Genomic DNA, 16,314 nt, shown 5'->3' with positions numbered 1-16,314 from the left:
AATCCCTTAAGGTATATCACATTTTGCAGGCCCTTTCTGATTCACCAAATTAAGCCTGGCTTTATCTTTCCCTCCAAATGCTCCTAAGCCAGCCGAGAGGAGCAGCAGATTTTGTACAAACATGCACTCTGCTATATTAATGTGGGCATCTGTGTGCATGTGGGTGTGTCTTTGTGTGCGCATGCTTGTGCATATGCATCTCTGGTCCCAAGTCAGCATCATCGATCATGGCTTTAACACTCTGCACTGACCTAGTTGTCCTCTGACTCTGTGTGTGTGTGTGTGTGTGTGTGTGTGTGTATGTGTGTGTGTAGGTGTTAATTCCTGGTGGTCAGAGGAGAGCCGTTCTGCAGTCTTTGCTATCAGACACCCAGTACAAAGTGACAGTCACACCCATCTACACAGACGGACAAGACGGCATCAGTGCTTCTGCCCTGGGAGCCACATGTAAGTCTTCTACATTTTCACTGAGCAAAGAGGCAGCGTCTGTTTCAGAAGACCACATGTGACACGAGTAAAAGTGATGAAAATGAACTTTATTGCAGAGAACGCAATGCTCATTTGCATTCCGTTAATTTCACGTTCATTTACACTCCTGAAGGAGATTGTAAATTAATGTGATGACAAATACTGATGCATATTTAATTGTCCTAATGAAGGCCGTTCATAATCACAGTGACTCCTTTCATTAAGGATACAATTAAATAATTTTGCTCTGCTCTAATTGATTTTCTCAATGATTCTCTTGATTATCGCCTATGAATAGTGGTGAGTGTCTCCTCGTCGCGTTGAGAATTGAAATGTCAGATTAGATATAAGTCATCTTTTAAGTAGAGGCAACTGTAGCTGTTTGTGTGCGGCCTTATCCCTGCTCCAAATGAAAACCTCCTCTCAGCTCATAAAACAGGATAGCTAATAAATCAGAACTCCAACACTTAACATGTGACTTTTATGAGCATGACTTTTTATGACAAGAAGGCAGTCCTCTAACCCTTGTCAGTCCATAGGAATTCGTAATTTTGTGATCACAATAATTAACGCCAATTTAACCACTCATGGCACTCTAAGTGAGCACTCAACTTTTTTTTATTACCACATTTTGATGATATGAAACGGCCAAATCAACACAGTGTTTGTAATTTTGGCCAGCTGCATTACAATTTTTAACATTTTTATTGGCTGGGATACTCCTGTTGAAAAAAAGATCTGTAATCTCAGTGAAGTTCTCCTGGTTAAATAATGGCTAAAAAACTGAAAGCCAAAATAAAAACCCCCAATAAAGCATTTTTGGTCACAGAGACAACTACAAAGCTTCTGTGAAATCCTGAAGAGCCTGCAAAGTACTTTGTCTCTCTTGAGGCAGCGTACAAGGGAAGAGGACTGCAAAGCAAAAGATAAACAGGAGAGAGAAGGTTCTGGTGGGTTTCAGTACCAAGGCCCCATTCCCGGACTATTTTTCAAAGTGTTGAGTCAACCTTACAATGATTAAAACAACTCAAAATTAATGTGTTTAATGCAAAGTTTTAAATTCCACCGCAGCCCATCAAAACGAATCCTATAACCCCTACAGTCGAATGCTTTTCTCTTGTCTCCACACTGAGATGTTTTTACCAGCTTTTTGGACAAGGAAGTGGGTGTCTGGATACGCTCAGGCTGTGGAGTTCAGTTATGTAATGCTTGTGCCATTTATTAAAAAAAAAAAAAAAATCTGTTTGTGACCCGAATCTTTGATGTCATGCAGTCTTTTCATTACTGAATTAATGCTGTGTAGCAAATAGCAAAAGGCTGCTGCAGGCTCCGTGTCTTGTGTGAGAGCAGCACTCAGTCACTGCTAAATCATCTCGGCTACTTTGTCTGTTAATTCAGCTTTGAGGATTTTACCAAACCTGGACAGGTCATCAGAGCATCATGGAGCTAAGCCAGAGAGCCAGCCAGACGAAAACACTCAAACCACGTTTCAAAATTTCTCAAGTATCTTTCTAAGAACTGACTGAGACAATAGTTTGTATCAGCTATTTCAATCTATGATTTTATTCTTCAATTTACCTAAATCACTTGTTTTTTTTTTTTTAAATTTTAAGCTAAACTGAGGACAGATTCTATTTCCTCTACGAGGTGACACTGGAGTGTCACAAGAAAGTTTGCAGGGTTGGATGAATGTGCACCAAGCACTTTGAGTCAGATGCCAAGAGGAACATATGCCATGTGTATTTTATGTAGGATATAGCCTGAATGACATGATTATTCGCCAAAAATATCACTTAATTGTGTTTTGATGCATTTCCAATAATATTCTCATTTTCCCCCCTCAGATTTCATTCCAGTGAAGCAATTTTTAATTGATACTGATTTTGGCTCGTCTTTCGGCAGTGCCCCTCTCGTCTCCTAGCAACTTGCGTGTGTCAGAGGAGTGGTACAACCGCTTCAGGATCACCTGGGATCCACCACAGGCTCCCACCGTGGGGTCTAGGATAGTCTACCAGCCTATTTCTGGTACTAAAACACACACACACACACACACACACACACACACACACACACACACACAGCTCTGACCCAAGCTAAAATCTAATCCTAACTCTAGCCATAACCATAATCTCAAACCCGACTTCTAACCTTAAAGTAATCCCTTGGGAAGACCAGCAAAATGTCTTCACCTTAAAGGATTTTCCACTTGATTTCATCCTTGTGAAGACATTTGGGCTTCATAAGCACTGACACAAAGGCACTTGCACTGCTACAGATATATCTATATAGATCTAGACTACAGATAGATAGACAGATAGATACCTCTGCACCTGTATACACAGACACACACCCTCAGACATGACTACAAATGGACACACCTGTGCTGATATACACAAAATAGCGAAAGCATTAAATGGAGACAAAAAGACAGACTTTGTGGGCTCTTCTCAGTCTTTTGCCCCGGGACACTGACTCATCAAAACATACTAATTCCCTTGTTGTGGGAGGACCCAGCAGCAACAAACCTGTGACAAAGCCGTAGCTTAAGCAACACAATGCTCACAGGGCTTTTTGAGTGGCTTTACTGATAGTGACTTTTTTTCTCTCTTTCTTTTTTAACAGAAGGCTTGAGGCTTAAGGGAAAACATTACCTATCTAGGATTGAAATAAAACATCCCCCTGTGTTGTCTCGAAGCAAAAAAAAAAAGGCATCAGCAAAAAAACCCATTTTCACTGCTCTGCTTCTCTAGTGCTAATTGTTTCATCCTTCCAAGACAAGGCTCCAGTCTTTATAGTTTCCATGACTGTTTTCAGTCATCTAAACACAATTACTGTGTCTCTGAGGTCCCAGCTTCAAGCAGGCAGACCGAATTAACTTGATTACAGGAATTAAGTTGAAGGGAAATATATTTCACCCAGCTCCTGTTGTCAGTGTGAGAATCTCAGTGTGTGGATGCAGGACAAGTGCTTGGATGTACTCTGTACCAGCGGTCACACACACAGATACTGCTACATGCAAACACATATGCACTTAATGATGCAAACACATAAAAACATGCACGCACACACAGACACTGACACACTCAGCCTGTTTCCTATTATGCAGTATTTTGGAGGGTGTGTGCTAAACCAAACTGCTGCTCCTCCTCTATTGATCTTCTCAGTTATTTTTGTTCTCCCTGTATTTTTCTCGTATTCACTTCTTAATTGTATCTATTCATGCATCTTATTTGTTTTGGAAAGTACTTTTCAATGGTCGTATTGTCTTTATTATACATATATCTATATATTAATCTAATTTACCGGCCTAAAGGAGGCATGTATGTGTGTTTGAGTTCACTTTGCGTAGCCTAGGTAGCTCTGTTTACATTAGCTGTGTGTGTGTGTGTGTGTGTGTGTGCGTTCAGTTCCAGGACAGGTTCTGGAAACAGCGGTGGGCGAGGATATGAACTCCGTGCTCCTTCTGAATCTCCTGAGTGGGACGGAGTACAGCGTCCAGGTGACGGCCTCGTACCCGGCGGGGGAGAGCGAGCCGCTGCTGACCACTGGGAAGACATGTGAGCCTCCAGCCTGACACCTGCACAGAACACACACCACAGCTCCTCTTCTTCTGTCCTCTTCTTTATCTTCTCTTTTTCTTTACATTTCACCTCTTCTTCTCTTCAATTCCAAAAGAGAAATTATGGCATCGAATAGTCATTAAAATGTCTATTCTATTCTTCCTTGGAATGCCAGGAAATCTAACAAATTCTTGGGAGAAGCTATGGAGTATCATCCTCCATTTTAAATAATTTGTGGAAATTCAACATTTTAGTTGTCAGAAAGTCAGGGAATATTACATTTGACATAGCAACCCTGTGATTTCATACCATTTTTGGAGAAGTGGGGCATGACGACAGCACATTGACACTGTTAGCATGCATTATTAGATTAGATTAGATTAACCTTTATTGTCTCTTATGAGAGAAATTATTCTTGAGAATTTGAGAGAACACAGTTAGCATGCAACAGAACACAAAATATCGGTATACCCTTACAACATATACATTAAAATATTGCAATTCCCCTAAAATAGCGATGTATCACACGATATTGCACATTCCCTTCATTTATCAATGTATTACACTTCAACAGGGATATTCAGTTAAAATTTTAGGAGATCTGGTTCCTCCCTAGCAGAAGTCCAAGCCATCATATTCAACGTTTCTTGTGATTTATAGGTCCACATGGGTGTAATATTGAGGATCTATATGTGTGTAGGTGTGTGTACATAACGACAAAATGTAATAAAGTACAGTTCAAAAAAAATAACACATACAGTAGCCACAACAAACAACAACACTATAAAATGTTTGTGAACTGTTTTGAGGTCTGGGTGGAACCATTATTTAGTCCGGACCTGGACCGCAGTCCGCTAATTGGTGACATCGGCACTAGATCTTGCACAGTTCCCCTACGATATATTGCACTTTCCTCACAGGAGCATAAAATTTATACTTGTAGTTTTTATAGTTTTAAGTTGCTTTCTCAGTGTCTCCTCAAATACTCTCTGTGGAGTAGATGGAGGCTGCAGGTGATTAGGATTTGCAGTTGTGACTTGAGTTTGATGGAGCGGTCACTCAAACCATACACTTAGTGAAACCAATGGGTAATGATAAAAGTGAGTTCTGTAAAAGTGAGGTTTGAGAGTATTTTCTTTAATGGAGCTGTTACAGAGGCCACGCCGCTTTTCCGGAAAATGTTGCTCCAAAGTGTGTGGCTCTAATGGAGCCGTCACCATCACCTCACGTTTTCAGTCTAAAGTTGGCCGAGGCGGGACTCTCCGAAGAAGGAGCCTGAGGGAGGGAAACTAGTTGATGAAAGTGAGAAAGGTACAATATGCATATTAACAGCCTGCTGATACCATACGGTCTAATTTCCATTGAGACTTTGGCAAACAGACAGATAGACAGAGGGACATTAATATTCCCCAGCCAGCCAGAGAGAACAATCCTTTTTGCATATAGATTTGGTATCAGTAGGTGCAGCAAGGCCTAATTCAGGCTTTAGTGCCTCTCTCATCTAAAACAAATAGAGTGTCGGAGAAGGAGAGGGTGAGAGAGCGAGATTGTGTGTGTGTATGTGTGTGTGTGTGTGCAAGCACGTGCATCTATGTACATGCAGGCTTGAAGCCCTTCTCACAGGCTATCAGACTAGTGCTGTGTCACTATCTGTCACTAAACATTGATGTTGTCTTTTGGGATTACTCTCTCTCTCTCTCTCTCTCTCTCTCTCTCTCTCTCTCTCTCTCTCTCTCTCTCTCTCTCTCTTTCTGTTTCTTTGTGTGTGGGTGTATGTCTTTCTGTGTGTGTGTGTCCATCAGCAAAGTGCTGTATCATCCATTGCTTTAGAACTTCTTGTTGCCTTTTAGGCTTACTGTCTGATTGGCCAGTCACGACACATCAAATGAAAGAGCACCGGCGGGATTAGAGCAAACATGCTGCAATAGATTTGATCGCTCTTAACTTCACATTAAGACAAAGAAAGTTTGGGATTTCTATTTTTATAACTAAAATCCTTTTTTTTTTCATTTGGAGAAATGTGTTGAAAAATGAAAGTTTATGACTGAATATAGACTCATAGATTTACACATAATCTACATTCAACAAGGGGATTGCACTTGATGCAGTAATTTGGGATTCACTTGTGCTGCAGGAATTTGTCATTCCCCTTCATCCTCTCTCTGATCAGCTCCCTGTGGAATATGAATGACAACTTCCTCTTGCTTTTCTGTCTCAATTAAGCTCTGATAATGAAAGAATTTCTTACAAGAGGAGAAAGTATAAGGCCTTGACTTATAAATGTATTAACGTTAGATCTATTTCTCTTAAAACTTGTGGCGACACACTGACGGTACCTCTGTTGGCCCCTTCTCCAAATTCAACAAGCAGGATGGAAGATAGATCAGTTTCTTTTTTTTCCTTTCTATACGAAAAGGAATTTATCAATAAACATCATCATTTTTGGTTTCCTTTAGAATTTAAAATTCCTCTTTTCCCCGGATATGTGTATTGATCTGTTTTTATACATTGCAGTCTGTGTCATAAATTGTTATTTATGATTTACAAGTCTGACAATTAGCTGTAATGAATACATACTCAGCAGGGTGCTGATTAATTTTTATATTTTTTTCCCCCCAAAGATTTTAGTGTTTTTTTTTTCCAATTGTGTTTTCCTATAGTAGTTAAAATCATTGCCCATATTGGTACTTTGCAGCGGAGAGGGTTGTTTTATCAAGGGGGAGAACCTTTCAGTTATTTGTCATTTTAATAAGGAAGCTACTGCACCATCACCATTCATCTTCACTCACGCTGTACATTTCCCTGCACCGCATATTCACTGCAGCCTAATCATGTGGTCCAGCTGGCATTTTTGCTACAATAAATAAAACATGCTACTATGTTGTATTAAAAGGTAATTATTGGTACATGGAGGGCCGTTGGGTGAAATGAATCTGCTTCAACCAAGTAAAGTTTTATGCAGTTTGTAATGTGGTGCTGGCGCTGCAACCACGCAGTAAAACTCTGCTTTCAAAAGCACTGCTCAAAGGTTGCTCAATCAACCTGGTGTAACACCCAACTTTGAGAGATGATGACTTTAAATACAAAGAATGTGCTCTATGGACAAAAAGTGAGAGAAATATGTTTGCCATTGAAAGGTTTATGTGGAAGAGGCACAACGAGGAACAGGCAGCGGTTTGAACTCTGAAAGGTTGGGGTGGAGGAGGAGCACGTAAAGTTTTTGTCTTTTTTTTCTTGACTCAATGTGACCTTGTTGACTCGGTGCCACCACTTGCCTCAGTTGCTGCGCTCACTCGCTTAAGCTGTCATGAATTTTCAGGAATGGAAGGGGGGAGCATGCTTTTTTTTCTTTTTAAATTGCAGGGTGATGGAGTGGGAGGAGCTTATTTCTGGCATGGAGGCAACAAACTTTTAGGAGTAGAAAGGGCTGAAAACAGCAATATGGCTGGTCCATGTGAATTAGTATTGGTTTAAAACATTACATCTTGAAAAGTCTCCAAAGCACGCATTACTTTCTGCATTGTTAGTAATAGAGATTACAAATTCCTATAATCCACAATCATATTCAGTTTTTTTCTCATTTAACTATGGACAAAATCTTACCCCTTTAGTTGTTTAAACCAAAGCAGAAACCTCAACTCTAACTCTAATTGAACCAAAGATGCCACAGCTGCTTAACCTAAAAGTTGCATTAAGCACCACTGGACGGTGTTGAGAGCAAACAACAAAACCACTCCTTCCCCAGCAGATCACTTGTGCAAAACTGAAAGTTCAGGAAAAAATGTGCTTTTTGAATGGAAATGAGAGATAAATTTCACTCTCACAAAGCTCCTCTTGGATTACTGGATTATTGGATTGTTGGATTATTTTATCTTTCATCTCAGATTCAAAAGTGTGGTAAAGCTGCAGACTTTCAGCCACAAGGTTAGCTGCTTTGAATGAACTATTTCTGCCGCCACAGTGCTGATTGCAGCGAAAAATGCACTTGTGTGGTTGGGCTGAATTTTTTGAATTATGTATATCTGCAAAAAGTTTGGTTTCAGAGGGTTTAAATAAAGCTTATAGCTGTGAGGGGGTGATGATGAGAGCAGAGGAGGAGCTTATTGTCAAGACATTTGGAAAGCTGACACCAGGAACTAACAACAGGCTGGCTGTAAACTGTACATTGGAAAGACGACTCACAGTGATGACTCACATTGCAAGGGATCATTTTCCTGCAAAACTTACTGCACCCGATAATGCAGCTTTAAGTGTCAGCTAACCTGTGATTGAACCCATAGTGATGACAAACATGTAAACACAGTGTGACTAAAATGTGCTGTTGTCACAAAATCTCTTTTTGGTGGTGGAATAATCACATATTCTTGTCTTCAACACTGGAGCTAGAGCTAACTACAGTTGGTGCAGAGAGGCAACTCGATCCCTTCAATCACACTTATTGGCCTGTATGATTTGAAGCAAGCTCCTTTGTCAGGGCACAATACATTATGCGTCATACTGCAAAAAAGCCAAAACTATGAACTTTGAAATAATAATGAAGAATAATAGTGGCAACAATAATACCAATAAGCTTAACAATCAAAGGATAATTATTCGGATTGTTTTTTTTTTTTTTTTTTATCTGAATATTGTGAAATTAAAGCACTTTAATCCTATAGTGGACATTATTTACAAATTAACATGTCATTTATTTACTTTTTATGTGCATTTTTATGTGCATATATTGAAAATTTCAAAGCCTCTCTCCCTCCTCCTTTTATCAAGCACAGAGGTTATGTCTGTCCATTCGCAATATCTCTGTGTGGTCCACCTTGGTTTATATAAGTATTTAATACTCATTTTAATCTGACCTTTCCATAATTAAATGCCAAACTAGCACCAGCGATTTTTCTTTTTTCAACTTTTGTCATCTCTTCTTTTCATATTCTCCTCATTCTCTGCTCTTTCTTTGACCTAGTTTTCATTTTTTCGTGCATGTTTGCCTATTTGCTTTACATTTGCATTTCAGTAACAGAATGTGCTTGTGCGCTTACATGTACACCTACGTATTGTTATATGTACACAGTATGTGTGGGTGCATTCATGGACATATTTGTTTGCATACATGTGTGCTTGTTGCATGCCTGTGTGTGTGTGTGTGTGTATATGTGCGAGTATCTGTTTGTATATGTTTGTGTGTTTGCATATAATTGAAAGGAATGAGCGGATGTCATATGAATTATTCAATAGTATTTAAAATAAGGCACCTGCCATATGGTTCCTGCATAAAATATCCATTTAATGGCGCAAGAGCCCAGTGTATTTTATACCATCAGCATATTCTGTTAACGAAGGGGAAGGAGAGAGACAGAAACAGAGAGGGAGAGAGAGAGAGGTTCCTCGGAGATTTGCTTGCTATCCACAGTACACTGGAAACTGAATACAAAACAAGATGCGACCATTTAAATCGCTCAAGGTATTTTGCATTTCGCTGCATCATGCCTCATCACTTTCCTAGAGGCAGCTGAACAAAGTCTGACCAGTTCTGCAACTTAATAATTTGTCCCACAGTCGACTGTGCACTTTATCCAACTGCAGCTACCCACACAGACAAACGTCCACCCAATGAGTTTGAGGCGAATTAGTCACAGCCACGCAAAAAGGTGAAAGGTGACACAGAAATACACAAAGTTACTGCTTTTACGAATAATAACCTTCATGATTTCACTTGATCTGATGTGGGAGTTCAGTAAAATACACTGAGTTGAAAACAAAGATGATTCATTTAGGATCGGTTTAGCCTCTGGGGGGGCGGCGGCCAGTTTTTCGGGTTTTCCAGTGTCGCTGGAAACCATTTCTGTTTCTTTTATTACACAAGTGGAACGTTTCTCAAACACGCAGTATAAAATCATTGATATTTGTTGTTGGTGTTTTACATCAAGACGACATTTCGGCCAGTGCGTTATGCCTCTTTAACTCCCCATGTGGACTGTTAACCTTCATAAAACCACTTCTGATACCAAAATCTTTGTTTTGTGAGGGATGTAGTCTGTAGTTTGTAGCATCTTTAGTAGGTTTAAACCTGTTTATCAGTTTACTGACATATTGTACCAATATCTGCCTTTTTTAAAATATTGGATACTGGCTTGTCCAAGTCATCTTTTTCCAATGTGAAAGAAATTATTCTATAGCTGTTTTGGTTGTTTTTTGTTTAAGATTGTATCTTGCATAGTAGTTTTCAAATAGAAGATACTGAAGTTCATTATAAATATAAACTACTGGCAGCTTTACATTAAAATAAAGGGTCTGTATCAGTCTTAAAAACCCATGCCAACTGAACCTGAGTCTGTAAAATGACGTGTGATGAAAGAGATTGGGTTTGGTCCCGGCCTCATCTTGGTCATTGCTTACTGAACATTACTGGGTCTTGTGTCATGGAAACCTTTTTTTCTGAGGGATCAGAAAATAGATCCTAAATTAATCTAATTTAATTTATTCTCTCTCCCCCTCTCTCTTTCAGTATTCCTCGGTGTCTCTGGCTTGTCGACCTACCAGGTGCGTCCCAGCAGCATCTGTGTGCAGTGGCAGCCTCTTCCACACGCCACACTGTACAGAGTGGCCATACAGTCAACACTCAGTAAGTACATTTACTATAGGTGTGTGTGTGTGTGTGTGTGTGTTTGCATGTTGTGTTGCTCAGATTCCAAGTCAAAGCACAATGTTCTCAAATGTGGTGAAAGCGAGTGTTATTTTACTGAACGCTTGCTGAGCACAAGTTTCCTGGCACTGCTTTCATTCAGGTTTGGAAAACAAGTGGTACCGTATTGCAGACCTGGGTGTGTGTATCTGTGTGTATGTGTGTGTGTGTGTGTGTGTGTGTGTGTCAGTGGACAGTCAGTGGTTCTCATCAAAGTTTCACGTGCATCCTCGGTCCTACCAACCCGTTTCACCATTCCACATTGTGAGAAACAAGGCCTTTGCCAGACAAGTGACTGGAATAAAAGTCAGCCACTAAATCAAATGTTTAACAGTCATACTAGAGTTGTGATATTCAGAGGGGTGGCTGGATTCAGATGCCAAACTCGGAATCTGTTTCCTTATAGATTTACGGCCTGTTCTCGTGAAAACGTCTCCTCCATTTGTTATTTGTACAAAGATAAGTCAGCCTAGGACCATGTGTGTGTGTGTGCGTGCACGCCTGCCTGCCTGATGCGTTTTTGTTCATTCAGCATGTGCGCTAGTTTTGCTGTGTGTGTATCTTTCACAAGAATCTGGATTCCTATTGATATGAGCCTCAGAGGGAATAAGTGTTTAATATTTCTGTCGTTCTTAACATGGCAGAGGTTTTTAGATTGTGAAGGAGACTCATAAATCTCTCTGTCCACAGGAAGGCAGCGAGATATGATATGCATATGATCTCTGCCCAGAGAGAAGACATGAGAGAAAACTGCTCTCCGTCATCGCATGAGAGAAAAGGCAAAAAGACGTAGAGAGTGTGACCTTTAGAGGCTGTTTATTCGACAGCCCGCTCTGATAAAAAAGTGGAGAGGGGGAGGTGAAGGAGGAGGGGAAATGGGAGCAAGGAAGAAAGAAAGGAATGAAGGAAGGAAAGAAAGAAAGGAACGGAAAGCTAATACACAATCTTTTCATTCAAATCAGTCTGCCAAAAAAAAAAAAAAATCTCTACATCCTTTTCTTTCCTCCTCGAAGGAAATGTTTTTTTCGGTCCTAACATCCCTCAAAAGTAGAAACTTTCATAAAATGTGAGTGTGGTTTGTCCTGCCATCAGAAGATCTTTGCTGGAGCGGGTCCGCTGACTTTGAACAACTTTGTCGAATCAGTCAGAGCATTCTGGATCATTTTCCAGAGATGGTGTAAAGGGGTGTTTTCTGTTTTACAGCTGCTGGTACTACAGTGGGTTCATAATAATGCAGCGATGAAAATATAACACATGCCATATAAGCTGGTTATCTTAATCCCCCGGTTTATCTGGCCATGGAAATCCCTTTGTTTGAGTTCATTCAGTTTTTAAATGTCATCTTGTGTCAAAAGGTCACAAAGGAAGTTCAAACGGATGCAGCAGTGCCACGTTTTCATTTACACAAATACTTACTCTGATTATAAAGGGAAAAGATGTATGCTGAATGAATGCAGCACTCAAAAGTCAAACTGCTTGCACCACGATGCTCTGTCTGTGTGCAGCAATGCAAATACCAAAAATAACAGTAAATTCTGCAACATTTTTCTCTCTGAATAGTTGGTTTACTCTTGGTAAATATGTCATAGGCCATGTAGGGAAGCTGCAGGACTGTCAGGGGCTAAAGGAGTCTCAAAATATCCTGCTTATTTAAAAGTACTTTTACTTAAGCAGAAGCAAAATTACTGGTGTAAAAGTCTGCTAATTTGTGCTCAGTCACATTTGCTGAGTTACTTTTAAATAAACACACACTGCTACGTGTCATCTCTTCCACGCTATGAAAAAGGGACAAAAGGTCAGAGAGTTCAGCACTTCATATCAGAGTTATATTTAGAACCACTTGAATGAGGCTGCCTTTTTAATTTGATTATTCACAGTAACAGAAGTGTTGTGTGCATGTAAACATACCCAGTGAAATAAAAACTCATTTGAATCTGAAAGCTCAAACACATTTTTGTGCATGCCCACAATCAGCCTCGGGCTCATTTTGATTTGAGCAGCTTTAGGTTTTTGTGTCTTGCTGAAACTGTAGATTATAGCCATCATTTTCTGATGTCTCGGTCTCAGAGAGAGACGTGTTTCACATCTGAAATCATGTCACTATCATATGCAAATTCTGTTTTTATAGAGTGGATTTTTTTAATGTGCTAGTAGGAAGATAGGTTGAGATAATTGTTTGATTGGGACGCATTAGAATCGGCTGGTTTATGCTGAGATTGAGGACATGAATAAAAATACCTATGCATCAGAAAACATGTGCAGTAGAGCTCAGACACACACACACACTCACACACACACACACACACACACACACATACACACACACACACACACTACCTGCTGCCAATTACTGTCAGAAAGAAAGCAGCAAAAAGTAGGTTTGCTGCCTCCGGTTTCGCCTCCTCTCCCACCCACACCGTCCTCCTCCCTCCCTCCGTCTTTCATGTTCCCTCTGTTTACCTCTGTCTCTCTCTGCCTGAGTAGTAGCCGGATATTCAAGCCGGAGTTTAGTGATCAGTTTTAATCCACACAGAGCCAACCAGCTGCTTAAACACCTCCTCAGACAGAAAAGTGCAGCTTCTCCATGACAAGCTGTTTCCCTAAACTTAATCTATGGCTGTTTCCTGTGTGGGAGAGGAGCTAATTTGTCATCCTCCTGGATAAGAGACACACTGGGAAATAGAATTAGGCTAATGAAACTGACAAATGGCAGCTATTAGTGTATGTGTACGTGTGTTTCCACTTTGTCTTTGGCTGCCAACATAAATGATTCTCACTCTCAGTCTTCCTCTGTCAGCGGGATGCGTGTGGCGTTTTCCCAATACAGCGTTTTGAAGCAAACACACAAAATAAAAATGTTTACGTTTTTAAGGAAGAGAGATGGTCTTCATTCCTGAGAGTGTCACAACAAAAGATGAAATAAATCTCGGTTTCCTTTCTTTCAATTTATTTTTCAATGGCAATAGACAAGTTTCCCATTCCGAGGCACTTCTTTTATTTAGCTCTGTGTTCAGGTGCCTTATCGATCAGGCGTATGAGTGATGCGACTGCACATACGTCGCAGTTTGTTTCTTCTGTAGTGTTTGTTTGAGAAGTTTCAGTGTCACACCCATCTGTTGTAGTTCTGCAAATGACTGGGTGACTTTCATTCAGTGCAATCATTTCTAACCTGGTTTTCTGTGCTGCTCTAGAAACATAATCAAGGACTGCGGCAACCTTTTATTTCAATTAAAGCGCTTGGATCATGTGTGGAGCGCAAAAATGAAAGTATTCATGCTCTGAATGCCTTTTTTGTACTTAAGTCCATCTGCTTTTCAAGCTTGAGAAGATTCTTTTAACATGTTGCAGTAAAATTAATGGTAATTCAAGATTATTTGCTCCATGACACATTTGGAGCTAGTCTGCCTGTTTGAATCCCCAAACAAGTGAAGCATTGCTGTGTAGGGCAGTGTGTTAATGACCTTTCTCTGTCTCAAAGTTACCTTTAATGTGCCCTTGAGCAAGGCACTTTACTGACCAGTTGCTCCAATAGAGCTCAGTGTTCAGCACTAGAGGGCTGTGATAGTGTGGATAAGCTCTCAGGCATAAATGTTCATAACTGAGAGTTAATTTGAAACAAGGATTGTCCAACAAACCAAGCTTGGTATGATTTGACACCTGATTTGAACTTTTCTCATGTTAAGTCATCTCTGTTTTGACTTGCAGACGGTCAGAGGCAGGAAGTGAGCCTTGGAGGCGGGGCTTCCCGGCAGTGCTTCTACGACCTCACTCCCAGCAGCCAGTACCAGATCAGCATTCACACCCAGATCCAGGAGACGGAGGGACCTGCTGTCTCCATCACGGACATGACATGTGTGTAGAAAATGCTCTTCATATATAAAATCTTCCTTTTATTTTCACCTAGTCTTCATTTACTTTCTGAAGGACTGATTCCCCTCTCTTCTCCTCTGTCCCTTTCATGTTGCCTATTCCTGATGTCCTTCTGTGCATTTACTTAGTGAACAATTTTACATTGATAAAAACATTTAAAAGATGCCTAAATGGCTTGTCTACTTGTCTTCATAGGGTTTAAAAGTGAAGGTTTAATAGAAGTATATGCTGTTGACCATGCTATTAAAAGCACAAAGCACTACACTTGTATGTATATATGAAGTTCTTGTGCATATGCTTGATATTAACTGTGTTTTATGCATTACCTCAGTATGCAATCATTTACTAAGTGCTTGGTCTAAAAATGGACTGCATTTAGCTCAAAAGAACATGAACTATATAAGATCTAAAGCAGAGATTCAACATTTAAATGACGTCTAGTGCTCAGAGAGAAGCTCCCTGCACATGATCAGAGGTAAAATCATTTTGTGCTAGCTGGATCATTGTTTCTCTATGGACCAGTTGCCCAAAATGCTTTAGTGCAAAGTTCAATATTTTTCAATTTTCACCCCGTTTGCCGCTGACCTTTCAGAAGTGCAATCAGTAAGAAAAAATCAGCGGCTGAGAACAAATTGATATCATGGTCTGGGGTGACAAATCATAGCATGACAACATAAACAACATCAGCGTCCTCCTAGTGTTTGTGAAGGGACAGAGCAGAGACGACAAATTTGATCATAGCCTAAACATCAGGACTGTCGCTGCTGCAACATTAATTATTTACAAGATAAGACAATGGGATTAATGTTGCAGGAACATTACCACCAACAGTGGACATGGGCACTGAGTGAAGAGCTCGCTGCTGATCGTCTGCAATGACCATTACTCGTCCTCCCCCTTTCTCTTCTTCTTCTCCTCATCCAACTCAACTTTCCTATCTTTTTCCAAACCTCGTCTCCCTCTGAAACCATCATTCTCTCTCCCCTGTCACTCGCGCCCCTCCCCCATCTCTCTCCCCACTGACTTTCTGTCTCTCCCCGCTCCTCTCGCTCTCTCTCTCTCCTGTTAGCCCTCTTCTGACCCCAAACTTTTCCTTTTCCTCCTGCCGTCTCTCTCCAAGGACTGTCTCACCTCTGTAACCCTCTTCTTCTTCTTCATCCACCTATTTCTCCCACGGTCTCTCTCTCTTTGTGTGTGTGTGCGTGTGTGTGTGTGTGTGTGTGTCTCGCCCTCTCTCACTCCCAGAGCAGATAGAGACCATTGTTGCAGTTCATTGGTCAGCTGATGAGCTGAGGTGAACCTCACAGTGATCTCAACTCACTACCTGGGTTATAGATAAGTAGATACATGGACACACACAGGCAGATACGCACACACACACACACACACACACACACACACACACACACACACACACACACACACACACACACACACACACACACTCAACTGATAGTATGTCTATGGAATAACAGCACTAGGAAATTAACTCCAATGATTTGTTTCAATAATAGTTTGCCCTTGTGTGTCTTGTTGTGACTTGTTAAAAAGCTGTTTGATGATATTTTCATTTTATCACTCACATGGAGAGTGACAGGACAGTGAAAGACATCAATAAGACTAATGAGCCTTTTTTCTTACTGTGGTGTTTCTAAAACATGTGGTTTGTGCCTCAGTCCCTGAGCAGCCAGGACGCCCCACCATTAACTGTTCGAAGATGTTTACCACAGTGTTGGCACA

General features: G+C 40.5%; 1 protein-coding gene across 1 annotated transcript in view; it reads left to right on the top strand.

Moving 5' to 3' along the window:
• The window catches only part of col14a1a (collagen, type XIV, alpha 1a), a 156,137-nt gene that overhangs the window by 66,639 nt on the left and 73,184 nt on the right, over nt 1-16,314 (top strand). The window contains exons 19-23 of the mRNA XM_030072096.1: nt 315-447; nt 2,371-2,493; nt 3,876-4,025; nt 10,528-10,644; nt 14,410-14,556. Coding sequence (XP_029927956.1) covers nt 315-447; nt 2,371-2,493; nt 3,876-4,025; nt 10,528-10,644; nt 14,410-14,556 — 670 coding nt within the window. The remainder of the gene's footprint in view (nt 1-314; nt 448-2,370; nt 2,494-3,875; nt 4,026-10,527; nt 10,645-14,409; nt 14,557-16,314) is intronic.

This window comes from Myripristis murdjan, chromosome 16 (genome assembly GCF_902150065.1).
Source record: "Myripristis murdjan chromosome 16, fMyrMur1.1, whole genome shotgun sequence".
NCBI classification, from domain to species: Eukaryota; Metazoa; Chordata; class Actinopteri; order Holocentriformes; family Holocentridae; genus Myripristis; species Myripristis murdjan.
The sequence above is the reverse complement of the archived record's forward strand: the minus strand, read 5'-3'. Positions and strand labels throughout refer to the sequence as shown.